This window comes from Hyperolius riggenbachi, chromosome 1 (assembly GCF_040937935.1).
Source record: "Hyperolius riggenbachi isolate aHypRig1 chromosome 1, aHypRig1.pri, whole genome shotgun sequence".
Lineage (NCBI taxonomy): Eukaryota > Metazoa > Chordata > Amphibia > Anura > Hyperoliidae > Hyperolius > Hyperolius riggenbachi.
The window spans coordinates 259,238,068-259,265,698 of record NC_090646.1 but is presented as its reverse complement, the minus strand read 5'-3'; the positions used below and the strand labels follow the sequence as shown (position 1 = coordinate 259,265,698).

Sequence of the window (27,631 nt, the reverse complement as noted above, 5' to 3'; positions counted from 1 at the left end):
ATAGTAAAACTACACCCTAACCATTTTCTACACACAAATAAACTTGTTTTACACAAGAAATTAACTCCTTACCTCCCACACTCCCCAATTTTTTTTTTTTTTGTAATTAAAAAAAAAATAATTGTACAATAAAAAAAAAAACATAAATAGTTACCTTAGGGACTGAACTTTTTAAATATTTATGTCAAGAGGGTATAACACTGTTACTTTATAAACTATGGGCTTATAATTAGGGATGGACGCAAAACTGAAAAAAATGCACCTTTATTTCCAACTAAAATATTGGCGGCAAACATTGTGATAGGGACATAATTTAAACAATTTTATAACCGGGATAAATAGGCATATACATTTAATGGGTTTTAATTACAGTAGCATGCATTATTTAAAAACTATAAAGGGCGAAAACTGAAAAATAATAAATTTTTTCCCACATTTTTTCCTATTTTCCCATTAAAACACATTTAGAATAAAATTATTCTTGGCATAATGTCCCACCTAAAGAAAGCCTAATTGGTGGCGAAAAAAACAAGATATAGTTCATTTCATTGCGATAAGTAATGATAAAATTATAGACGAATGAATGGAAGGAGCGCTGAAAGGTGAAAATTGCTCTGGTGGTCAAGGGGTAAAACCCCTCAGTTGGGAAGTGGTTAAAGAACAAGCGACACCCATGCTAACCTAGAAATAAAAAACACATATATAAGTAGATAAATACTACTTCTACTTACATAACAGATGTATAGTGCTATCCACGTAATGATTCCTGTGAATTTTATAAAGGAAAAGCAGAAAATCCTATTCTAGGCAGTAGCCATCTTGCCAAGCTAATGCTGACATCATATCCTCCCTGACTCTTGTTTTCCCCCCTCCCTTCTCTTGCTCATTGTGTATTCATTAGCTACCCTCTTCCCAGAGTCTTCAGACACTCCCACTGAGGTATTCACAACAATTACAGCACCCTGATACTGCGCTCATATGCTGAGTCAGATGTTATATAGGTCACCTCTAAAAAATGTTTTATATAAAAGATAATGAATCAAACATTCATCAAACATTCATATTACATGTGCTAAATTCTAAGTAAAAAACACAATAGCAGGCAGTAACCACATGTATAATGTCCTTGCTCATATAATAATTATCATGTAGGAGCGCTCTTCCTAGATGCGTGCAACCATCAAAATAAAGTTCTTCAGTAAAAATGGTTAAGCGCTCTTCTCTGCCTGTTCCTTCTTAGACACAGCAAATATGTCATATAATGAAAAAGCCCCCCCTTCGGGGAGAGACTCACCAGACTTCTAGGCCTCCAAGGCCAATGCTCGCATTCGGGGTATTGGCCACCCCGCAGCCTCTCTGGCAGTCCTCTCTTGGCTATTCCCAGTCTGTGTAAGCAAAAAGCGGATTCCACATCGCGTAAAAGCGTACCAGTTTATTTTTAAAAAATTTAAAAACAGATCAGTGGTGTATAACCACTCATTGGGTCAGAAAACTTCATCAAAAATGAAAAAAACACAGCCAGCCCCTTGTTTTACAAGCTACCTGATTCCAGGTACAGGGGTATGCAGAGATGAGATGCACTAAGCTGGTGACAAGGCGCACGCCTCTGTCATTTAGCGTCCCTCTCCGCAATAGCTTACTGGCTAGTGCTCTAAAAGATACCGAGCCTGCTGCACACAGACAATCCCGCCGCGTCCAGCGAGCGTCGTGCGCTGTGACGTCACTCCGTGGCTCCGCCCAACGTTTCGTTGCCCTAGCAACTCCTCAGGGGCTACGGAGGCACGGAGAGTGACGTCCTTTATCCTCTATTCTGCGAGCTATGCACCTGCGTTCCATAATCAAGCTCATAGCTAGATCCTATTCCGAACTGATTGGAGGCCTAGGATCCGCCCCCCCTCGCTCTATGCAATAATGCAGCAAGTCTATAGGCTGCTGGGAATTTGAATTCCTCCTATCTCACTGTTTCTATGCAGATTCTTAGCTTCATGCAGCAACCCCTGCATACCCTTTACATGATTTTATGCAGCAACCCTTGCATACCCTTAGCATGGTGTCATATTTACCTATTAGCTAATACTGCAGCAGGTCTATAGGCTGCTGGTGATCAATGATCTTAATGGGATTAGGGTTCCCAGAAATGATGTCAAAGTGAAGAATATAGCTAAGGACTTGTTAAAAGAAAAGCAACTGGTGGTACGCCCTGCTGACAAGGGGGGAGGCGTGGTGATCCTTAATAGGGATCAGTACGCTACAGAACTCAATAGACTGGTTGGAGATGAAAACACATACTTAAAACTCAGGGGGGACCCCACTAGGAGATTCTTTGAGGAACTTAGAGAGCTACTAAAAAGTGGACTAAGAGAGGGACTACTTAAAGATAAAGAATATGAATAATTGTTGCCATCGGCACCAAGGATCCCGGTTATCTACTATACCCCAAAAGTACACAAGAATCCTACACACCCACCCGGACGCCCCATAATTAGTGGGATGGGGTCAATCACACATCGACTTGGACAATATCTTGACGATATGCTGCAAATGGCTGTTAAACTAATACCTCACCTATTGAGGGACACCAAGCACACATTACAGGTGCTTGGGGGACTGAAGATTTCTGGGGACACGTTGCTGGGAACGGCCGATGTGTCCTCACTGTATACATGTATACCGCACGGACCAGGACTGATGGCAGTGAAGAAATACCTAGCTAGAACAAGTATGAAGACGGAGCAATGTGAGTTTATTTTGAAGCTACTAGAATATGCTTTAAAACATAACTATTTCTGGCATGAGGGGGACTATTACCTACAGCAGCGAGGATGCGCGATGGGGGCAGGGTATGCCCCCAGCTTCGCGAATCTCTTCATGGCCGTGTGGGAAGAGGAGGTACTAGAGAGGACTGAGTCGTCAAAAATAGTAAAATGGTCCAGGTACATTGATGACCTGCTGCTATTCTGGGAGGGCACTGAATCAGATTTTATGGAGTATATACAGACACTTAACCAGAACGACCTTAACATTGAACTGAATGCTGTGTGCAGTAGAGATATGGTGGTGTTTCTGGATCTGGAGATCACAAAAGATGGTAGTGACCTCTGGACCAGAACTCACTTTAAGGATGCGGACCGGAATGGTTACATCCCAGTGGGAAGCTGCCACCATCCCCAGTGGCTTAGGGCCGTACCTAGGAGTCAGTTCCTGCGGATTCGAAGGAACTGCTCCACGGTACAAGAATACCACCAACAATCCAGTAGGCTGGCCCAGCGATTTCTGGATAAGGGGTATAGGAAGGGTGAAATAGAGGCAACCAGAAGAGAGGTGGCGGAAATAGAACGGGCAAGTACTTTTACTAAAAGATCGCAGAACAGAGATGGAATGGATTTTGGTTTTCTTACAGATTTCAATAAACAGTTTAGAAAAGTTGAGGGTGTGATCAACAAGAACTGGGGTATATTGAAGCAGGACCCCACTCTGAAAAAAGTGATCCCTGATAGACCAAAATTCTTGTACCGTAAGGCCCCAAATTTGAAGAATCACTTGGCCCCGAGCTGTGTCAACCCCCCGGGTAGGCCCCTTAACCCCTGGCAGGAGGATGGGTTCTATCCTTGCAGAAGCTGTAGAGCCTGTGAGGAAGGACTAACATCTAGATGTAAAGAGGTGCAATCCTCTAGTACTGGAAGGACCTACAAAATTAAAGGGTTCATCACGTGTCGAACAAAGTATGCTGTATACCTAATCACTTGTGGATGTGGTCAGCAATATGTAGGGCGTACCACCAGGGCCCTACATAAAAGGTGGGGTGAACACATATGTAATTCTGCTAAAGGTTTTTTGAAACACAACTTGTCCAAACACGTGGGTGAAAAACACAACTGTGATATCAAAACCCTAAAAATATGTGGGATTGAAAAGCTAGTCCCTAACTGGAGGGGGTGTAATCGAGAAAGGAGGATATCTCAGCTAGAAACTGAATGGATACATAAAATGAACACGTTGGTTCCTGTGGGTCATAATGTAGATATAGATTTAAACTGTTTTATAGCTAATGGGTAACATTGGTCAGCTGGGGAGGACTGCTATTAGGATGGGTGGTGGTGGGGGGGGGGTATGTGAGGAAAAGGGGAATCACCTAAAGGAATGGAGAATGGGGTTATATAACACTTATGATAAGAAGAGTGATATGTGGAAAGGGCATGGAGCCTATGAGTATGCTAGTGCACGCACAAAAATTCTAAATATGACACCATGCTAAGGGTATGCAGGGGTTGCTGTATAAAATCATGTAAAGGGTATGCAGGGGTTGCTGCATGAAGCTATAAATCTGCATAGGAACAGTGAGATAGGAGGAATTCAAATCCCAGCAGCCTATAGACTTGCTGCATTATTAGCTAATGGGTAATTAAGACATCATGCTAAGGGTATGCAGGGGTTGCTGTATCATGTAAAGGGTATGCAGGGGTTGCTGCATGAAGCTATGAATCTGCATAGAAACAGTGAGATAGGAGGAATTCAAATCCCAGCAGCCTATAGACCTGCTGCAGTATTAGCTAATAGGTAAATATGACACCATGCTAAGGGTATGCAAGGGTTGCTGCATAAAATCATGTAAAGGGTATGCAGGGGTTGCTGCATGAAGCTAAGAATCTGCATAGAAACAGTGAGATAGGAGGAATTCAAATTCCCAGCAGCCTATAGACTTGCTGCATTATTGCATAGAGCGAGGGGGGGCGGATCCTAGGCCTCCAATCAGTTCGGAATAGGATCTAGCTATGAGCTTGATTATGGAACGCAGGTGCATAGCTCGCAGAATAGAGGATAAAGGACGTCACTCTCCGTGCCTCCGTAGCCCCTGAGGAGTTGCTAGGGCAACGAAACGTTGGGCGGAGCCACGGAGTGACGTCACAGCGCACGACGCTCGCTGGACGCGGCGGGATTGTCTGTGTGCAGCAGGCTCGGTATCTTTTAGAGCACTAGCCAGTAAGCTATTGCGGAGAGGGACGCTAAATGACAGAGGCGTGCGCCTTGTCACCAGCTTAGTGCATCTCATCTCTGCATACCCCTGTACCTGGAATCAGGTAGCTTGTAAAACAAGGGGCTGGCTGTGTTTTTTTCATTTTTGATGAAGTTTTCTGACCCAATGAGTGGTTATACACCACTGATCTGTTTTTAAATTTTTTAAAAATAAACTGGTACGCTTTTACGCGATGTGGAATCCGCTTTTTGCTTACACAGACTGGGAATAGCCAAGAGAGGACTGCCAGAGAGGCTGCGGGGTGGCCAATACCCCGAATGCGAGCATTGGCCTTGGAGGCCTAGAAGTCTGGTGAGTCTCTCCCCGAAGGGGGGGCTTTTTCATTATATGACATATTTGCTGTGTCTAAGAAGGAACAGGCAGAGAAGAGCGCTTAACCATTTTTACTGAAGAACTCCCACTGAGGTGTATACTAACAACTGCACTGTCTTTTTTTTATTTACACGTCCAATCACTGAGCAACCTCAGTCTTGCTTGTAAACACAAGTAATCAGAGGGTGTTTCTGATAAGCAACTAGGCAGGGAAATAAATGGAAGAGGAGGAATATATTATAGATAAAACGAACTCCCAGCATTCAACTCTTTGGCACTGTTTGGCACTAGGGCCAGTGCTCCTAAAGTATGTGATAACTAAAAACCATAACAGTAGAAAGAGTTTTGAAAGTTTTGAATGCAGGATTAGCATCTTTATCACTTAATACACTCAGACTAGTTGCTGTTGAAATTAGATTTTTATGGTGACAATACCGCTTTAAATAACCCTGGTGCTGAACAGATAATATGCCATTTCTCTGTGTAATCTCAGCTTGATCCTCTCAGAGCCAGTCTTTTCAGTGCAGTGTTCCTCATTTCAACACCACTGCCACATTTAAACAGGTAAATATTTTTGTTGTGGAAGTAGGAGGGAGTATATAGGAAGTTGTTCTATGCTTTGAAAGATGGGAACAGGGGCCTAACAATACCCCTCTGGGCCCACAGCAAACCTAATAATCATGAGGTCTGCCCCTAAGCCCAGGGGCTATGGGCCCACCCCCTCATTCGTTCCCTCTTGCAGAACGCTGCAGGGCTGTGTATATACCTGTATACCTGCTCTCATCACACCCAGTCTACTCTTTCTCTTGGCAGCCACTAGTTCTGCTGCATGCCCAGCTCCCGATGCATGTCATGTGATTGGAAGCCAGAGGTGGGGAGGCAGATAGCCAGTGGTTACCAGGAGGAAGAGAAGACTTGATAGAATGAGAGCAGATAAATATATTTAATCAGCTCTGCAAACCCTCTCCCCCCCCCCCAAACACACACAGTTGCGGGGGCTATTGTTCTGCCCCTGGCTGGGAGTTAGTAGTAGGTATTAGAAAGGATAAGGCGTGTATGAGGAAATTTGCACTTTGCATGATGATAGGGGTTAAGAAGAAGTGATATTTAACACCAAGAGGAAGCAAGCTAGGTTTACGTGTTTTTAATCAGGAACTGTTTGCAAATACTGAAAATTTATCAGCAGGGAAACACACTGGTAGCTCATAATGAAATTAAAGGTTACCGAGCTGGTAGAGCCAAACAGGAGAAATGAAAGGTATGCCAGACAATGGCATGGCACTTGGTGGAATGCCTCTTTGTGAATGAGGAAATTTCATCACAAACCTTGAGAAGAAAATCTAAGACTGTGATGAGAAAAAAAAAACAGAGAGTAACGTTTTGCGACGGCTCATGTTAAAATTGTCATCACTAGTTCCAGAGATAAAAATTATTGAAGTAACCTCTAAGCTTAACCTATAAAAGCCATGCTTGACTTCCAAAATCAAAGGTTCACTGAGCAACAAAGAAGTTTAGAAGTTAGATTTGTTTTACATTTTATCATCAGTATTGCCAGAATTGCATGTACATACAGTGGTGTGAAAAACTATTTGCCCCCTTCCTGATTTCTTATTCATTTGCATGTCTGTCACACTTAAATGTTTCTGCTCATCAAAAACCGTTAACTATTAGTCAAAGATAACATAATTGAACACAACATGCAGTTTTAAATGATGGTTTTTATTATTTAGAGAGAAAAAAAACTCCAAATCTACATGGCCCTGTGTGAAAAGGTGATTGCCCCCCTTGTTAAAAAATAACTTAACTGTGGTTTATCACACCTGAGTTCAATTTCTGTAGTCACCCCCTGGCCTGATTACTGCCACACCTGTTTCAATCAAGAAATCACTTAAATAGGAGCTATCTTACACAGAGAAGTAGACCAAAAGCACCTCAAAAGCTAGACATCATGCCAAGATCCAAAGAAATTCAGGAACAAATGAGAACAAAAGTACTGTAATTGAGATCTATCAGTCTGGTAAAGGTTATAAAGCCATTTCTAAAGCTTTGGGACTCCAGCGAACCACAGTGAGAGCCATTATCCACAAATGGCAAAAACATGGAACAGTGAAGAACCTTCCCAGGAGTGGCCGGCCGACTAAAATTACCCCAAGAGCGCAGAGAAAACTCATCCGAGAGGCCACAAAAGACCCTAGGACAACATCTAAAGAACTGCAGGCCTCACTTGCCTCAATTAAGGTCAGTGTTCACGACTCCACCATAAGAAAGAGACTGGGCAAAAACGGCCTGCATGGCAGATATCCAAGGCGCAAACCACTTTTAAGCAAAAAGCGCATTAAGGCTCGTCTCAATTTTGCTAAAAAACATCTCAATGATTGCCAAGACTTTTGGGAAAATACCTTGTGGACCGACGAGACAAAAGTTGAACTTTTTGGAAGGTGCATGTTCCGTTACATCTGGCGTAGAAGTAACACAGCATTTCAGCAAAAGAACATCATACCAACAGTAAAATATGGTGGTGGTAGTGTGATGGTCTGGGGTTGTTTTGCTGCTTCAGGACCTAGAAGGTTTGCTGTGATAGATGGAACCATGAATTCTACTGTCTACCAAAAAATCCTGAAGGAGAATGTCCGGCCATCTGTTCGTCAACTCAAGCTGAAGCGATCTTGGGTGCTGCAGCAGGACAATGACCCAAAACACACCAGCAAATCCACCTCTGAATGGCTGAAGAAAAACAAAATGAAGACTTTGGAGTGGCCTAGTCAAAGTCCTGACCTGAATCCTATTGAGATGTTGTGGCATGACCTTAAAAAGGTGGTTCATGCTAGAAAACCCTCAAATAAAGCTGAATTACAACAATTCTGCAAAGATGAGTGGGCCAAAATTCCTCCAGAGCGCTCTAAAAGACTTGTTGCAAGTTATCGCAAACGCTTGATTGCAGTTATTGCTGCTAAGGGTGGCCCAACCAGTTATTAGGTTCAGGGGGCAATTTCTTTTTCACACAGCTCCATGACCATGTAGGTTTTGAGTTTTTTTTCTCACTAAGTAATAAAAACCATCATTTAAAACTGCATTTTGTGTTCAATTATGTTATCTTTGACTAATAGTTAACGGTTTTGGATGAGCAGAAAGTGTGACAAACATGCAAAAGAATAAGAAATCAGGAAGGGGGCAAATAGTTTTTCACACCACTGTATATATATATATATATATATATATATATATATATATATATATATATATATATATACATATATATATATATATATATATATATATATATATATATATATATATATACATTTGTTTGTGCCCATCCTGGAAAGAAGAACCAATAGCTGTCTCTGAAACTTGAGACTGACAAATTGGATTATTGACTGTATCATATTTTAAATAAAATAATAATAATCTTACTTTTCTTTTGAGTTTTGACTCAGAATATTTCAAATAATAACAGGGGTTAACCACTTGCCGACCGCACGCTTATACCGTGCGTCGGCAAAGTGGCAGCTGCAGGACCAGCGACGCAGTACTGCGTCGCCAGCTGCAGGCTGATTAATCAGGAAGCAGCCGCTCGTGCGAGTGGCTGCTTCCTGTCACATCACGGCGGGGGGTTCGTGAATAGCCTGCGGGCCGCCGATGGCGGCTCGCAGGCTAAATGTAAACACAAGCGGAAATAATCCGCTTTGTTTACATTGTACGGCGCTGCTGCGCAGCAGCGCCGTAAGGCAGATCGGCGATCCCCGGCCAATCAGCGGCCGGGGATCGCCGCCATGTGACAGGGGACGTCCTGTCACAGGCTGCACAGGACGGATAGCGTCCTGTGCAGCCCCGATCACCAGGGGGCCAGGTAGGAGAGGGGGGAAGCGGAATTTCGCCACGGAGGGGGGCTTTGAGGTGCCCCCCCCCGCCAGCCACACGCAGGCAGGAGAGATCGGACCCCCCCAGCACATCATCCCCCTAGTGGGGAAAAAAGGGGGGTGATCTGATCTCTCTGCCTGGTGTTTGATCTGTGCTGGGGGCTGTAGAGCCCACCCAGCACAGATCACATAATTCAATGCTGGTCCTTAAGGGGGGGTAAAGGGTGGGTTCTCAAGTGGTTAAAATTGAGTGGATAAAAAAAAGACAAGGCCCTTAACCCAACATTTTGTTGTACTATCTTTGAAGGTGATAATTGCAGACATTCCATCCCTGTAGCTCTCAGTGGTGTTTCTGTCAACAACTGGTTTAGCTCACTATTTCTGAGCAAACTTCTCCAGCTGTGTCAGGCTTGGAGGCTGTCTTTTCCAGACTGCATGTTTCAGTTCTTTCCATAGATTGATGATGTTCGAAGGACATATTCCCAGAAGCATTGCGTCTTGTCAATATGTATTTTTTCAAATTCCAGTCTGGATTTCTCTTTATGTCTTCCTGTACCTTCTTCCACCTAGCCCACTGTCATTTAATAAAGTGATGCGTGCATACATGGGGTTTACAGGTGTGTGCACGGGGGTCACAAACATGCATAGCTCACAGGTGCGGGCTGAGAAGTACTTCTCTCTAGCACCCGTTATGAAACGGGCTAAATTACTAGTATATTCTACAGTAAATATGCATCTCTTTTGTCCATGTTTGTAACAGGTTTCAAGTGTTAAATAGTTTATATTTATAATGCTAGTACCTGAGTTCTTTGGAAGCTCTCAAGCTCTTAGGCTGTCCATCTCTGGGATAGGTAGGATAGATGGATGGAGGTGCTCCCCAAAAAAGGTTATGACAAAGATTGTTATAAATAATCAATTTTACCTCAAATGAGAGATAGGCTATAAAAACAATTTATTGGACTTGTATAAGGTCAATGCGTTTCACAGGTCTTACCCACTTCTTTATGTCAGGGTCCACCCATGAAATGCGTTATCTTTTTACGTAATCAATAAAATTGTTTTTGCTACCCTACCCCTCATTCAAGGTAAGACTGATTACTATGACAATTTTTGTCACAACTTTTTGGGAAGGCACCTCCTCCTACCTGTGGAGAGAGATGGACAGCTCTCTCCAGGCATTGTCCTAAAGACAGGAGTCTTGTGGTGCGTGTCATCGACCGGACACACCCCACCATCTCCCCACAGTGTTCCTGGATCCTGCTGATGGACACTGTGATATTAAGTTGTTTCCCAAGATACAATACAGTTTTGCTATATTGCTTTTCATAGTGACCATGCATACAATTCAAGTTGGTGATTTCATTTGTTTTTATACAAACAAGATATTTTTTATACACTACATTGTACAACACTGGTGGTGACTTGTATATAACACACCAAGTGTATGTGAATAGGCTAACTGAGAAATGTGATTTTTCCTATGTGCATAGACCCATTTCTAGTTCAACTAATAAATCCCAATCAACTCTTACTTTCATGGGGCATAAATGATGTTACTCTGGCTGATGCTGTGATTTCTTGTACATAACAGCTGAGGACTGGGATTTTCTTCTCTAGCAGCTGTTCTAATTATAGGTAGCAAAAATCAGTATTTACAATTTTCTTTAGCATCCTAAGATGAGATGTTAATGGCAGTAATCAAATACATTCATGCTATCTCCCTGGTCCCTGCTGACAACCGCACCGGAAAAGCTTAAAAGCAAGTTTGCCAATTGCCATTAATAGTCTTTTGTCGAGTAGGAGAACAAAACATGTGCCAACCTTTTTCGAAAAGATGTTTCAGATTTCTTCTGAAACGTTTTTCAGTTATAGATTTCACCTGGCTGTTATTAAAGTCCAGCATTGAAAATCTGTATTTCCATCTCTTTGCACAACAGCAGGACTGTGGATAATGTTATTTCCTAGGATGCTATAGAAATTGGGGAACATCTAATGGCACTACATACATGGACCCATTTAAAATGGGAATTTCCATCTCTCATAGAAATCTCGCATAGAAGTTCTTCAGCTTTCCTGGTTTAATGAATGCCTCCCAGGTGTATTTTGAATACTAGAATATGCAATATTCTCTTCTGTTATGCATTTCTGAAGCACTATAAAAGGATCTTGACTGAATTCAGTTTTTGAATTTTTAAGGAGAAATATAAACCTCTCGTTGCAGTTGTTTATGAAAAGCTTTGCATTGCATCTTACTAGCAGCAGTCTGTCTTATTGTGCTGAAGTCGAACTGCTAACGTTATGGAATTCAGAAGAAAAGCATTATAAATATTTGGCAATTGGCAAAACCATCTAAAATGCAAAGTAAAGCATCGCAAACATGCCAAACGCAACCAGGATTCATTCATCTCATTCACAGATCCAAAGTATTATCTTTCTCCAGATCTCATGCCTTGAGGAGTTGAATCTCCCTTGCTTCTGTTCCTGACTGCTGTGTACACTTACCTGCGAACTGATTAGTGTAATCACATGTTTTGATTTTTGTATGACTGATTTACTGCTGACAGCTTATAATTCATGGTTTATCACTAAGGGCGGAAGGGGAAACGCTGCCTATTCAGGCACCAGCATGCCGTCCGAATCCCTTGCTGGTGTGATTCTGGACAGCAAACTGCAGTTTTGTGTAGCATGTATCAGAATCCAATCCCGACTATGGCAATTCGGCTGCAGCTTCACAGCAGCACAAGTGCCTAAATTGGTTCAGAAATGGATACGGCACCCAATGAAAATAAGCCTAAAAAACTTTTAGCTTTTATTTTTTTCTGAGTTGCTAACCTGGAAGATAGGGCAATCACAGGCTGCATGCTTATTCCAGGGGAGTACTGAAGCCAAATGGTTAATATGACAGCCAGGCTAGTTTGAAGGTCATTGACAATGGCAGCCTCTTTTCTTTAGTAAATCTGTACCATCAGAAATCTCTGTGAACATTGTAGTCCTTTAGCTGCAGAATATACCAGACATTAAATGACTAATATTTTCACAGTTGGTCACAGGAAGGAAAATGTACAGCAAGGAAAAAAAACAACACAAGAGGCTCTTTATTTATGTCTGTGATTCATTTGGAGTAGGCATGTTTTCATTCCATGAATACAAGGAAAATTGTTTCATCCACCTTCTACAGTTAATCATATCCCTTCTTATCCGCAGGTACATGTTCAACCTAGCAAGGAGAAACACTAAGCTGCCAGAAGTGTTTATTGATAAGCTCTATGAGTCCCTTACTGGTGTTGTGAAGAAGTGCTGCAGTTCAGATAATGCAAACTCCTGTGTGGATAAGAAGGTACTTTACTAGCTTTACTGCTGTAGCCCAAGCAAGCTGGGAATATAATAGGAAATTATTGCCATTCCAGCGTAACCAGGTGTGATGACTGCTTAGTTCAGTCATTCAGCTGACTGGGTGATTATTGCATGAGTCAGCACAGGCTAGCTTTCACCAAAGACCACAGAAATAGGCAATTCGGGCATTTTTCCACTACACAGCTGAATTACAAAATCGCAAATTGCTAGTGATTTTGCACCACATGAGGACCCCAGTGTTAAACCCCCCTAAAGACCAGGCCTTTTTTTGTAAAATAGGCAACTGCAGCTTTAAGGCCGCACAACACAACACACAAGTGATTCCCCCGCCCCTTTTCTCCCCACCAATAGAGCTCTCTGTTGGTGGGGTCTGTTCGCCCCCAGGTTTGTTTGGGTTTTTTTATAAATATTTATTGTATTTTTTATTAATAAATCAGTTTATTTTTCTTTTCTTACCCTCCCTCCTTCCCCTGGCCAGCCTATCACAGCGGATCCTGTGGGACACAGGGGGACAGCCATGTCACAAGGCTGTCCCCAGTACAGCGCTGCTGTAGATTACAGCGTTGTATGGTTAAATAGACGGCGGTTTCACTGTCTAACAGTCTCTCAGCGGCGATCACCGCTCAGAGACTGAAGGCGGAGCTCTGCTCTGCCCACCAAGCAGGAGATGTACGCACAGCCTGCGCGCGATCTCCTGCAAAACAGAGCCCCAGGACTTTAAGCCGATCGGCGTTAGGCGGTCCTGGGGCTGCCACCGCGGCCACGCCCATCGGCGTGACACGGTCGACTAGTAGTTAAATTACTAAGGTTGCTACTTTATCATGAGAAATCATGAGAAGTATTTTCCACTATAGTGATTCGATTTGAAAATCGCAATCGCTTTCTGGAGTGATTTTAGGATAATGTAGTGCAAATGAAAAATCGCAATCGCATAACAGAACTAATGAAAAATTGCAATCGCTGGCGTTTGTGATTGCGATTGAAATAGATATTGATAGTGGAAAAGAGCCCTAAAATGGTTTTCAGTGCCGATGTCATGCCACTGTACAATTTGGGCACAAGATTCTGGCCCCTACAAGTCATCCTGAAAACTGACTGAAGATGTGAGAATTGAGCATTCCTCTACAGTGCAACGAACTGAATGCAAATTTCATGCAAAATAGTGCAACTTAGCAAGAATATTGTGCAAGTTGTCTTTGTTACTAGAGGTTCCTGCTTGAAGTGAGTTAGTGCTAATTGAGAGAGGTTTATTGTTGCATGTATGTGAATTGACCACTCTCCTCTGCACCTCCTTTTCCAATTAAATTTGGGGCCCTCCATAGGATGAGCACAGTTTCCCTGGCTTGTGAGTTTTAAAACCCTGTCAGGGGCAAACCCAGGATTTTCAAGGGGGGAATTCCTGAAAGGTCTCCCTCAGCCCCGCACAATACAGTTTAATAATATGGTAGCACATCATGCTGGGTACACATAATGCAATTTCCCGTCCGACTGACAGGATCTGACAATTATCTCCTACATTTCCGATCTGCTCCCAATGGACAACGGGATCGGTTATGAGCAGTTTGGATGCAGATAATAATGAGGACAGCCAACATTGGTAATGAAGGGGAAAGTAAAGCATTCACACAGCAGGGCACAAGGATGTGCTCATACCTGACTCTGTTAAGTTCCCCAGAGCTGCTCCATGCTCTGTACACATTGCTGCTCCATGCTCTGTACACACACTGCTGCTCCATGCTCTGTACACACATTGCTGCTCCATGCTCTGTACACACTGCTGCTCTATGCTCTGTACACATGCTGCAGCTCCATGCTCTGTACACACGCTGCTGCTCCATCCATAGTCAACTGTAGCCAGGAAAGAAAGGGGGCGGAGCTGTGAGCTGCAGGATGCCTGCAGATATTCTGGTGTCTCAACTTGTGTCTGTCCCCAGACACTGCACTGCCCTGGTCTGAGGGGGGATTCTGGGCAGCTGTAAGCTCCCCTGCGTTTGCCTTTGCCTATCCTGCCTGCAACCTATCTATGTTCTCCTAAATCATCTGTCTGGTCCCCAATCTTTTTCCAGTTGTCATATTACCCTGCCCCGTGTTCTCTATCAGTGCCAAGAGTAACAGATTGCTGACAGAGGCATTCAGCCAATGATTACTCCTATAATTATTCCCTTTCACACCTTCACAGTGCATATAACCTTATCCCTCGTCATAGGGCAATAGAGATGTTGCGAACCTCCGATTTTCAGTTCGCGGACCCCCGAACTTTTGCGAACCGCAATAGACTTCAATAGGGAAGCGAACTTAAAAATTTAGAAAAATTTCTGCTGGCTAGAAAAATTATAGAAAAGATGTTTCAAGGGGTCTAATACCTGGAGGAAGACATGGTTGAGTGAAATACACATCAAAAGTCCCAGAAAATAATCTGGATTTGACACCAAGCAGTGTTTTAAGGTCAGAAATCTCATTGAATGTTCAATTGCAGGCCTACACTGCTTTACAACATCAGGCAGTGTATTCCTCCCTCTTTCCCTCCTTCCGGAGGGAGAAGGGTCTTGTCTTCCAGGGAATTGTAGCATTTCAAAAGCCAGCTTACATACCTTGGCCGGGAATTGAACCCAGGTCTGAGTGCGTGGTAGGTAGCGCTCTTCACCACTATACCACCACCAACACTACATGCTGAAGCCAGCCTAGCATGTACCATTATGATATATCCAAGAGAAAAATGAGCTTGCTTAAGGATTTGTAGTATGTCAAAAGCCAACTCACATTGGCCAGGAATAGAACCCAGGCCTACGGCTTTGTAGGCTGCTATCCTAACCATTATACCACCAACACAACACACTACAATGCTACATGCTGAAGCCAGCCTAGCATGTACCATTATGATATATCCAAGAGAAAAATGAGCTTGCTTAAGGATTTGTAGTATGTCAAATGCTAACTCACATTGGCCAGGAATAGAAGCCAGGCCTACCACTCTGTAGGCTGCTATTCTAACCATTATACCACCAACACAAGACCCTCCTCCCTCAGGGAGGAGGGAGTAATATAAGGAATAACAATCAGCTAGGTACAAGCCTACAAGAGCCTAACTAATCTTTCACTAGCAGAGTCTGTCAGCAGCTGTCCCTTAACTAATTACTGTAGGCAGACGAGTGAGTAAAATGACAGGAGAACCTTGCCTTTTATAAGGGGGGGGGTGGGGCTCCAGGAGTGAGTGTAGTCTGATTGGCGACAATGTGCCTGCTGACTGTGATGTAGAGGGTCAAAGTTGTGCTCAATGGAGCATTATAGGGGCGAATCGAACTTCCGCAAAAGTTCGCCTTCGCCGGCTAACGCGAACCACCTAAAGTTCGCCTGGAACCGTTCGCGGGCGAAGCGTTCGGGCCATCTCTATAGGGCAACAGTATTGCTGGTCTGCACTGGTCCTTACCTTGTTATAAATACCTGCAGTGCACACAAAAATATGAAAATGTGAATATGGAAATCCTAGTTTTATGTGGTTCAAATTAAATTTAGTACTTAGAATTTTTTTTTATAGATTAATAGGTGTCATGTTTACATGAAGATAAAGATAAAAATGTTCTATTGGAGATAAAGAGAACGGGTTTTGAAAAGGAACATTGCTGTATAAAACATAAGGAATACAATTGCTTATTTTTACAATATTCATTTATAAAGCATTTATTTAGTCAATGTTTACTATTTGAAATCTCACCTCACATCCATTCATATAGTTAAATTTATCACCGACATCTTTAATGCTGGTAAGGTGAAGCACTGTGGAATGTGTTTTTTTTTTTTTTTACTTTCCCAAGTGATCAGGAACACATGATCTCCCAGAATGCTCTGAGGAAGCAGGCTGCATGACATCATCACCTAGGCTAAACAGAACTGGGAGGGCAGGGTAACATACCAATTTACAACAATATACAGTACTAGAGACAGGGGTCTAGTCCTGGGAAAAGAGGTGAGTGGACTTACCTGGAAAAACCCTGCGCCAAAAAATGGGCGTGGTCAAGCATAATGTGGGCGTGGTCATGGGTGGGGCCAAATATACATGACCTTAGCAGTGATGTAAAAGGTCTGCCGGGGAAGTTTGAGCTCTGCCGTAGTGTATACCCCCAAAATAGATGTAATCTGACAGCATTTCACCAAAAAGACACATTGGGCTCGATTCACAAAGCGGTGCTAACCCAGTTAGAGACTTCAGGCATGATAACCATTGCACCACACTGGTGAAAAGCCAGTTTAGGTGTGATAAGTTTAGGCATGATAAGTTTAGGTGTGATAAGTTTAGGCATGCTAAGTTTAGATAAGTTTAGATCGCTTGCAAAGTCCCGCACGCAAAGCAGCACCATTAAACTTTATACGAAGTGCACCAGACTTTGCCAGCGTAAAACTTTTGATCAGCTGTGCACTGCGGTGCTAACCCAGTTGGCGCTTAAACTTATCATGCCTAAACTTATCACACCTAAACTTTTCATGCCTAAACTTATCACACCTAAACTTATCACACCTAAACTTATCATGCCTAAACTGAGTTTAGGCATGATAAAGGGCTTTTCACCAGCGTGCTAACTGTTAGCACCGCTTTGTGAATCAGGCCCATAATCTGGAAGAAGTTGCTCCAAAATACAGATAATATGGCAGTGGTTCCCCCAAAATAGATAATGTGGCAGCAGCAGTTCCCCCAACATACACATAATTTGGAAGCAGTTCCCCAAAATAGGTAGTCAGGTGTCCCCCAGCAGGAGAGGAGCAGCGCAATGGAAGGAGAGCTGTGAGCAGCGGTGGAGAAGGGGGGCCATCTCCCCCCCCCCCTTCCCTCACCTTAGGGCTCTCCATCCCTCACTCTCCCCTCCAGAAGTAACGTGCGGGCGGGACTTACCTCTCCTCGTTCCGGCGCGAGCACTCCACTGCCGCAAGTCTGGTCTGGTCCAGACCAGAGCAGCGGCACGCAGATCCGGCGCCAGAACGAGGAGAGGTAAGTCCCGCCCGCTGCCGGCTGCCCGCACGTTACTTCTGGAGGGGAGAGCGAGGGAGGGAGAGCACCCTAAGGTGAGGGAAGGGGGGGGAAGATGGCCTCCCTTCTCCACCGCTGCTCACAGCTCTCCTTCCACTGCACTGCTCCCCTCCGAACATGGCAGAGTGGACGGCATCCACGCTGGGGAAATAGTAAGTGGACACCGTCCACCCGCGTCCACGCACCACTCGACCCCTGACTAGAGACCTTATAAACGTTCTAGGTCTGTCATGACTTTGCGCATGTGCCCACCGCACACATGCCCACCCCTTCTTGCCCCGTCCTCCTCCGGCTCTCAGCAGTGTCTCTGCGTCTTGTCCCTGCACGTGCACGTGCACCGTGCAAAAAAGCACTGACACAGGGACAGACGCAGGGAAACTTGCATATTATTATAGAGGATACAGTATATAAGAAGTATTTCTGATGCTGAAACCAAGCTAATTAGGGTAACATTGTGCTATGTGTCATTTAATTTCCTCTAAAAAATGTCCTCTAAAAATTATAAGAAAGTTTTTCTGCTATAAGGGACTGAATATACATTATCTCTTTTTTGACAACTAGATGATACCTGATTGTAATATAAATCTTTAGATTTGCAATTGCTGTTAGGAGGCTGAAAATTACAGTTTAGCCTGTCTAGTCAGATAAACATACGGCATTTAAAGTGAACCAGAGACGAAGTATCCTCATGTATTTTGCCCTATATATATAAGTGGGAACATTAGAGAAAACACCTACCCTGCTCTCTGATTCATTCTTCACTGTTCAGCTTGCTTCTTACCAGCCCTGATAAAATTCCTGACTGAGCATTCAGTCTGGCTTTGCTCAGGAATCATTATAGCTGAGTCTGTCTTCTCTGGTGTCTTTTCAAGACCAAGCCTGCCCCCTTGTGGCTCTGCTATAATGACTCAGCTATAAAGATTCCTAAGCAAAGCCAGACTGAATGATCAGTCAGGGATTTTATCAGGGTTGATAAGAAGCAAGCTGAACAGTGAAGAATGAAACAGAGAGCACGGTAGGAGTTTTCTCTAATGTTCCCACTGATATATATGGTAAAATACATGAGGGTGCTTTGTCTCTGGTACACTTTAAAGAGAACCTGAGATAAGTTAAAGAACATTTAAAAACGTTTTATACATACCTGGGGCTTTCTCCAGCCTCCTTCAGGCTGATCAATCAACACCGCCTTCCTCTGCCACCTGGATCCTCCGCTAGGAACAAGCATGCAGATCAGATATTTGACTAAAGTTTGACCTGATTTGCCACCTGCTTGTTTCAGGTGTGTGATCCAGACACTACTGATGCCAGAAAGATCAACAGGACTGGTAGGCAACTAGTAATGTTTTTAAAGGACATAAATATGGCAGCCGCCATAACCCTCTTACTTCAGGGGTCCTTTAACAAATAATGTGTTTTGGAGTCAAAATTGTTTTTATTCAACCCTCAAGAAACTTTAAGCAACTGAGACACATGCTCTATTTCAGAAATCGCAGTTAAATGAAGAAATTAAGACGTACATAAGTGAGGGTAATGAGCTGTGTGGAGATTACCATAAATATCCTTTTACCGAATTCAAGGAAAGGTAAGAACTGCCTGTATGTGTAGAAAACTGTAACTGTCTGGTAATTTAAATATTCAGATTAGCTAAGAGGTGAATAACAAATTAATTGACTTACTATGATGCAAATAAGAATCAAGATCCATCATTCTAAAAAGATAAGATTTTTTGAAGGTTATACTGTATAACTTTTAAATAATGCCATAACGAATTACTTTTTTAAAGTTTTTTGCATACTCACACACACACAAACACACCATGCTCTCTCTTAGACTTTGGGTATCATTCATAAAAGTGCTGTCGGTAAGGAGAATCAATGCGGGAAAACACCGCTGTAGGTATTTTAGAGTTCTGGGTGGACATTCATAAAAAAAAGTGTTCAAGTGCGATAGCAGTGCGAAGATTCCCCGAACTAGGCTGGCGGTAGGCAGGCGGTAGGCTTGCGGAGACACAGGAAGCTGCCGAGTTGATACATTTCTCCGTGTTCCGCTCTGCTGCAGCTGCCTGGGAGGTCTGTGTCTCCATTAACTTTACATTGTTATCGCCACATCAGAGGGGGCGGTATTTCCCGTCCTCATACCGCTTGCGGTAATCTTTATAAATTACCATTTTGTTACATGTTTTACGAAAATCCCAGCACAAGGCGGTGATTTATCGCTCTGCTCGGTAGTGTCAGCTTTTCATGCGGAAAGAGGCTTTATGAATGCCGAACTTGCTAAGTGTTCAGTAAAGTCAGCTGTTTTAAGCATTTCCGCATGCGGAAATGCTTTATGAATGATAGCCTTTGTGACGTTTTATTCTCACTTACTTTATACAAGACCAGAAAAGATGCTGCAGATGATGGAAATAAAAATAAAGGGTACTTTTAAAGTTTTCCATCCTAAGTGTATTTCTTCGACCACTTAACCTCCCTGGAATTCTGCTGGATTTCTGTGCGAAAAGTAGTTCAATTTAATTTTTTGCCTGTAACTTACCAACATTTGTCAAGCAAGTCTATAGTATACATTGTGAGTATAATAAAGGTTTCAAATACAAAATAATTTTACAAATATAATAAATTTCATTTTCCCTTTCTGCAGGCCATAATTTTTCCTTGGCATACAGCCAAGGAGTTGATTTGTTCCTCAAAACCAACGGAAAACTCTCTGTTACAACAAACTCACCTACACAATGCAAAGCATCCCATGGCGTCCTCAGATCCCCCATTGTCATTTGCAGATCCTCTAAAGATTACCAACAAGGGCTGGATGGTAATCTGATTGGGGCCACGCTCCTCTTCAAGAATAAGTGCGATCATACTGCTCCTGCGTGAGTATGGACGCACCTGCACAGTAAGCTGGAGATACTTGTGCATGAGCAACTCCATACCACTTCACAGGTGCACCAATGCTCCCACGCCTCCAGCATGGCCGTGCTTTACCAGAAGAAGAGCATGGCCCTGATTAGCCGGAGGGTCCTGGGCAGTGGCAGAAACCAGAAGACAGGGTGGGAAGCCTTTGACTCTGGAGGATCCAAAGGCTTCCCTTTCCTTAGGTTAGTTTGTGTTTCTGAGCCCGAACTCTGGATTTTTGCTTTTGCTAACCCAGCAGAGAGTAGCTGCTTTTATGTAATACCACTAAGACCACTATATTTGTATGTTGTTACTTATTGCCTCTAAAGTGTAAGTTTTGTAGTTATTTAAAAGCAGTGGTGCTCATCACGAGCTCGTGGTCACGGCTAACCTGTGATCATGATACGGTTTTTTAGCAATCACGAATGTCGGTTTTGAATGAACTCGTGATTGCATCAGAACACGACTCGTGATTCCAGATTCCAGCTGTAAACATGAGTCGGTAACCCATTAAAAACCCGCGACTTTAGCAGTTAATAGCCCATTGGACCCATTTATCTGTTATCTATAAGCTCTTTTTGAAAAAAAAAATCTTGTTCCCACTGTTCTTCTTAACATACCCTGCAAATTTAGCGTTTCTAGCATGTAAGGGGGCTTTGCTATTACCCGCTAAAGTCAGCGGGACATCACAAATTTTGACTCGTGATTCCGGATTGCATGCGCAGTAATCGGACTCGAAACCGCATTCGAATCGGTATTCTGCTTCTATCTGTGATCATGACCAATTTGGAAGTCGGCGGAGATGTGATCACTCGGACCCGTGATTGGGGGTATCTGAGCATCCCTGCTCAAACGTCACTATAACTGTCTTTCATGGAGAAGAAAAGTAAGTGTGGTGCAACCACTTTGTGAATGCTATCCCTCACTGTCAGCCCCTGTAGCCTGTGCAGTGACAAGTCCAGTACTTTGTTCAGCTGACGTGTCTGCAGCCAGTGAACCCTTGAGCCGTAAAGGTACAGTTTGGGAAATGCAGAGATGTACAATGAGCTATTCACAGAGCAGCAGCACAAAGTCCATCTCTGCATCTGACTGTCACTTCATTCAGAGGCAGAAGGGAGCACATACAAATTATGATCAGCCTTATCAGAAGTTCAGAACACAGCATTCACAAGTGCTTCTTCTGTGGGCAAACCATTGACATTTTTGCAGTGCTGGGCCGAAATTACGCATTAGGGTAATTACGCATCGTAATTCACTACAAATGCACCGTAAGCGTTACGTGTAAGGTTACGGTATTACGCGTAATTAATTACGCATAGACCGTAGGTTACGTTATTATGCGTAACAAATTACGCGTAAGACAGTAAACTCCCATTGAAATTACACAGTCTGCCGTAATCGCGTAATATTACGCTCCCGTATAATATAAAAAAGCCGCCGACTTTAAGGGTTAATAGCAAAGCCCCCTTTAGTGCTAAGAGCCTCAAATTTGGAAAATATATTAAGAAGATCAGAAGGAACAAGAGGAAAAATTTTTTTTTTCAAAAAGACCTTATAGTTTTTGAGAAAATCGATGTTAAAGTTTCAAAGGAAAAATATATACATTTAAAAACCCGCCGACTTTAACGGTTAATAGCAAAGCCTGCTTAAAATTTAGGAACACCAAATTCACAGGGTATATTAAGGGGATCAGTGGGAATAAGAGGAACATTTTTTTTTCAAAAAGACCTTATAGTTTTTGAGAAAATCGATTTTTAAGTTTCAAGGGCAAAAATGTCTTTTAAATGGGGAAAATGTCAGTTTTTTTTGCACAGGTAACAATAGTGTTTTATTTTCATAGATTCCCCCAAGTGGGAAGAGTTTTACTTACTTCGTTCTGAGTGTGGGAAATATTAAAAAAAAACGACGTGGGGTCCCCCCTCCCAGACCTCTTTAACCCCTTGTCCCCCATGCAGACTGGGATAGCCACGTGGGGCTCCGCACCCTGACTATACCAGCCCGCATGGTCCATGGATTGGGGGGTCTCGGAAGGGGAGGGGCAGCCAAGCTTTCCCCTCCCCCTCCGAGCCCTTGTCCAATCCAAGGACAAGGGGCTCTTCTCCACCTCCGATGGGCGGTGGAGGTGGAGGCCGCGATTTCCTGGGGGGGGGGTTCATGGTGGCATCTGGGAGTCCCCTTTAAAAAGGGGTCCCCCAGATGCCCACCCCCCCTCCCAGGAGAAATGAGTATAGAGGTACTTGTACCCCTTACCCATTTCCTTTAAGAGTTAAAAGTAAATAAACACACAAACACATAGAAAAAGTATTTTAATTGAACAAAAAACATAACCATGAAAAAAGTCCTTTAATATTCTTAATTAACCATTAATACTTACCTGTCCCTTTAAAAGAGAGTTCCCACGCAATATCCTCGGAAATATACTTATCAGTTACAATGTAACAAAGTTGTTACAATGTAACAACTTTGTTACTTTGTAACACCACCGCACCCGACGTCACTCGCCGCTCACCTGCCCGCCGCCGCATACACTCTAAGTCCCCGCCTCCCGCCGTCCACTCCACCCACACCTGTCACCCATATACATGCTGGCACCCATGGGTGCCAGCATGTATATAGGTGACATGTGGGAGAGGCGGGGAGGGCAGCGGAGCCGGCGAGGACTTAGCGTCCTAAACCCGACAGAGCTCTGAGCTATATAGCTCAGAGCTCTCGAAAGCATCTTTGTATTTGGGCTCCAAGGAGCCCCATTGGTCCTTAGCAGACCAATGGGGTTCCTTCAAATCAGAAGGAACCCCATTGGTCTGCTAAGGACCAATGGGGCTCCTTGGAGCCCAAATACAAAGATGCTTTCGAGAGCTCTGAGCTATATAGCTCAGAGCTCTGTCGGGTTTAGGACGCTAAGTCCTCGCCGGCTCTGCTGCCCTCCCCGCCTCTCCCACATGTCACCTATATACATGCTGGCACCCATGGGTGCCAGCATGTGTATGGGTGACAGGTGTGGGCGGAGTGGACGGCGGGAGCCGGCGGGGACTTAGAGTGTATGCGGCGGCCGGGTGAGCAGCGAGTGACGTCGGGTGCGGTGGTGTTACAAAGTAACAAAGTTGTTACATTGTAACAACTTTGTTACATTGTAACTGATTAGTATATTTCCGAGGATATTGCGTGGGAACTGGCTTTTAAAGGGACAGGTAAGTATTAATGGTTAATTAAGAATATTAAAGGACTTTTTTCGTGGTTATGTTTTTTGTTCAATTAAAATACTTTTTCTATGTGTTTGTGTGTTTATTTACTTTTAACTCTTAAAGGAAATGGGTAAGGGGTACAACAAGTACCTCTATACTCATTTCTCCTGGGAGGGGGGGTGGGCATCTGGGGGACCCCTTTTTAAAGGGGACTCCCAGATGCCACCATGAACCCCCCCCCCCCCCCAGGAAATCGCGGCCTCCACCTCCACCGCCCATTGGAGGTGGAGAAGAGCCCCTTGTCCTTGGATTGGACAAGGGCTCGGAGGGGGAGGGGAAAGCTTGGCTGCCCCTCCCCTTCCGAGACCCCCCAATCCATGGACCATGCGGGCTGGTATAGTCAGGGTGCGGAGCCCCACGCGGCCGGTGCTCCGCATTCTGGCTATCCCAGTCTGCATGGGGGACAAGGGGTTAAAGAGGTCTGGGAGGGGGGACCCCACGTAGTTTTTTTTTTATATTTCCCACACTCAGAACGAAGTAAGTAAAACTCTTCCCACTTGGGGGAATCTATGAAAATAAAACACTATTGTTACCTGTGCAAAAAAAACTGACATTTTCCCTATTTCAAAGACATTTTTGCCCTTGAAACTTAAAAATCGATTTTCTCAAAAACTATAAGGTCTTTTTGAAAAAAAAATGTTCCTCTTATTCCCACTGATCCCCTTAATATACCCTGTGAATTTGGTGTTCCTAAATTTTAAGCAGGCTTTGCTATTAACCGTTAAAGTCGGCGGGTTTTTAAATGTATATATTTTTCCTTTGAAACTTTAACATCGATTTTCTCAAAAACTATAAGGTCTTTTTGAAAAAAAAAATTTTCCTCTTATTCCTTCTGATCTCCTTAATATATTCTCCAAATTTGAGGCTCTTAGCAATTAAGGGGGCTTTGCTATTAACACTTAAAGTCGGCGGCTACCTAACATTGATCCATGCGTCAACTTTTCCGCTTGGCAGCATGACCTTACGCATTAATTGCTAGTAGGATTTTACGCGTAAGCCTATAACGTAACAACCTGAATTACGGTATTCTTACGCGTAATTGCGTAAGGTCTATGCGTAATTACAGACATGTACCGTAATTGAATGTCTATGCCGTAAGCGTAATTCCATAATGCGTAATAGCATAAAATTACGCGTAATGATCCGTAAGCGTAGCTTTTTCCATTACGCCCAGCACTGCATTTTTGTAATGTTTTAATTACGTGCAAACTTGCATTTAAATGGTACATGAACAAGAAAAATTAGTTGTAAAATCATTGCAGTAAATATTAAGTATACCTGGGGCTTTTTCTTATAAATGTGCTTAAAAGTGTACTAAACATTTAATGTGCGCATAAACAACAAGAAATACCGAAGCTGTCTTTGCAGTCTTGTAGTTATAAAATACCTGTCGTGCTGAACTTAGGATTCCAATTTTTCACAAAGAGGCACCTGTTAAAGTCAGAGTGGAGTCAGAATGACTGATGCATATGCTTGCTCTAGATCAGTGTCTCAGAAAGTATAAATGGAAAACAATCACTTTAATTCAGCCAGGACTGCATGACTTTCTGATGCAGGAAATTGGTGCAGAAATTGCAGTTAACAATAAGTCAAAGTCAAAGTAATGAAAACCCCAACCCTGATGGCTATCAAATCAGGCTTATAGGATTGAAATACATTATGTGTGAAATGTCTTACCCAGCACAAACGTGTAGCTATATATCCAGTCTGTTAATCCAAATGACTCAACAGCTCAGAAACTCCCAGCATAAGAAGTCATGTGCTCACGCCTGTCTTCTCTTTGCAGATAATCAGAAGTTAAATCAGCCCTGAAACTCTATCAACTCAGCCATAGTGCTGGTATTTCAATTCAAGATCACATGGGTCGGCACCCAAAAAGACACATTCAGCACCATTTCAGCATGCAACAGCAAGAAAGAGAGCATTTCATTTAGCTCAAATACTTCCTCCTTCCAAATTGGAATGAAATACACCCTGTCCTCTGGTGCTGAAATGGTGCTGAATGCATTTGGGCGCTGAACCAAGTGGTGCGAATCCGAACACAAACACTATTTAGCAACATGCAGCAGGTCAAGGAGTTGCTTTGCACAGGTGGCTGCAGAGTGTTGTTTAACATGTTAATGTAGTTGTCAAGCACATATTGACAGTTTCTCAACTGAACGAATGAGAGAGACTATGGAGGTATTTGTGGTAGGTGTTTGAAGTCATTTGTGAATTCCCATGGTAGATCTGGCTTTCTGAGATGTTGCTTGCAGCTTCTTGGAATTGCTACCTCAAACTGCTTCCAGAATTCAATGTTCTATACATTTACAAAGCAACTGTTTTGATAGACAGTTAAATTTCCTGTAAAAAAAACTTCAACTGCTTTCTTCAAATGTCCAGGTAGTTAGAGGTCCATTGGAGGCAGTTAAGATGCTGTTACAGGATCTATAGCGAAAAAAGTAAGCAAAATCTGACAGAACCGATAGGTTTGGGGCCAGTCCATCACCTCATAGGGGATTCTCAGGGTTTCCTTTGTTTTCAACAGCATTTCCTGAACAGCAGTTTAACTGCCAAAATAGTAAGATACCAGCCAGCCTCCCTAATCACTTGCACACTATTTTGTCAATTAGACATTGCAACTGCTGTTCAGGAAATGCTGTTAAAAGAAAACCCTGAGAATCCCCCATGAAGAGATGGACTGTCCAAAACCTGTCAGTTCTGTCTGATTTTAACTGCCTACTTTTATTGCGATTGTTGTCCTTTAAGTGCAACACTTTACAACTGTCAGCCAAACCTAAAGGCTGGGTTCACACATAAAAGGTCTTGTCATTTTTGACAGTTGGCATCAGTTTTGTATGAGTTTTTTATGGCATGGTTTGCACATAAAAGGTTTACATTTCCAGTCCAGTCCTGTCTTGTCTGTTTTTGTATCAGTTTTCAATAGGTGTGTACACACATAAAAGGTGTACAGTTCCAATCCTGTCAGGTTAAAGAGGAACGCCAGTGAAAATAATGTAATAAAAAAAGTGCTTCATTTTAACAATAATTATGTATAAATGATTTAGTCAGTGTTTGCCCATTGTAAAATCTTTGAAATCCCTCATTTACATTCTGATATTTATCACATGGTGACATTTTTACTGCTGGCAGGTGATGTAGCTGCTGCTTGCTTTTTTGGCAGTTGGAAACAGCTGTAAACAGCTATTTCCCACAATGCAACAAGGTTCACAGACAGGAAGCTGCCAGGACCGCAGTCCTCAGAGTATCTTGTGGGAGGGGTTTCACCACAATATCAGCCATACAGCGCCCCCTGATGGTCCATTTGTGAAAAGGAATACATTTCTCATGTAAAAGGGGGTATCAGCTACTGATTGGGACGAAGTTTAATTCTTGGTCACGGTTTCTCTTTAAACTGTTGCAAAACTGACAGGATAGGATAGGACAGGACTGTACTGGTCCAGGAATGTACAGATTTATGTGTGAACCAAGCCTTAGGCCCAGTTTTTCACTTGTGCTAGCATCTGTCTTTCACTTGTGCTAGCAGCTGGGACTACATTTTTTCCCCTGCAAGCAAATTTGGAGGCAGCCTATTGATTTCAATAGGCTATGAATTCTTGTCCAAATTCACATGTAGAGAAATGCTGCAAATCCGGCCTAGTGGAAATGACCCATTAGTCCCAAATTTGTACCCCTTTGCAGTTAAGATGATCATCAGCAGCTGATAGCCTATCATTCTGATGTGTTGTCTTGTAATGAAAGAGCACCTTCAGCATGCTGAAAAACAAGGTACATGCTTGACACCCCGCCCCTAGTCAGCAAAGGTGCTGTGCCAATATTGTCTAAAGTTTTTCCAAAGCAGCGGGCAGCTTCATGGCCACTCCCAAGTCTTTTGCTGAAGCCCACGCTAAGCTTGTCAGCTGCCTATTAGCTGTGGTGAG

General features: G+C 43.2%; 1 protein-coding gene across 1 annotated transcript in view; it reads left to right on the top strand.

Moving 5' to 3' along the window:
* GC (GC vitamin D binding protein) overlaps positions 1-27,631 on the top strand; it is a 257,077-nt gene that overhangs the window by 197,599 nt on the left and 31,847 nt on the right. The window contains exons 9-10 of the mRNA XM_068233393.1: positions 12,412-12,544; positions 19,066-19,163. Coding sequence (XP_068089494.1) covers positions 12,412-12,544; positions 19,066-19,163 — 231 coding nt within the window. The remainder of the gene's footprint in view (positions 1-12,411; positions 12,545-19,065; positions 19,164-27,631) is intronic.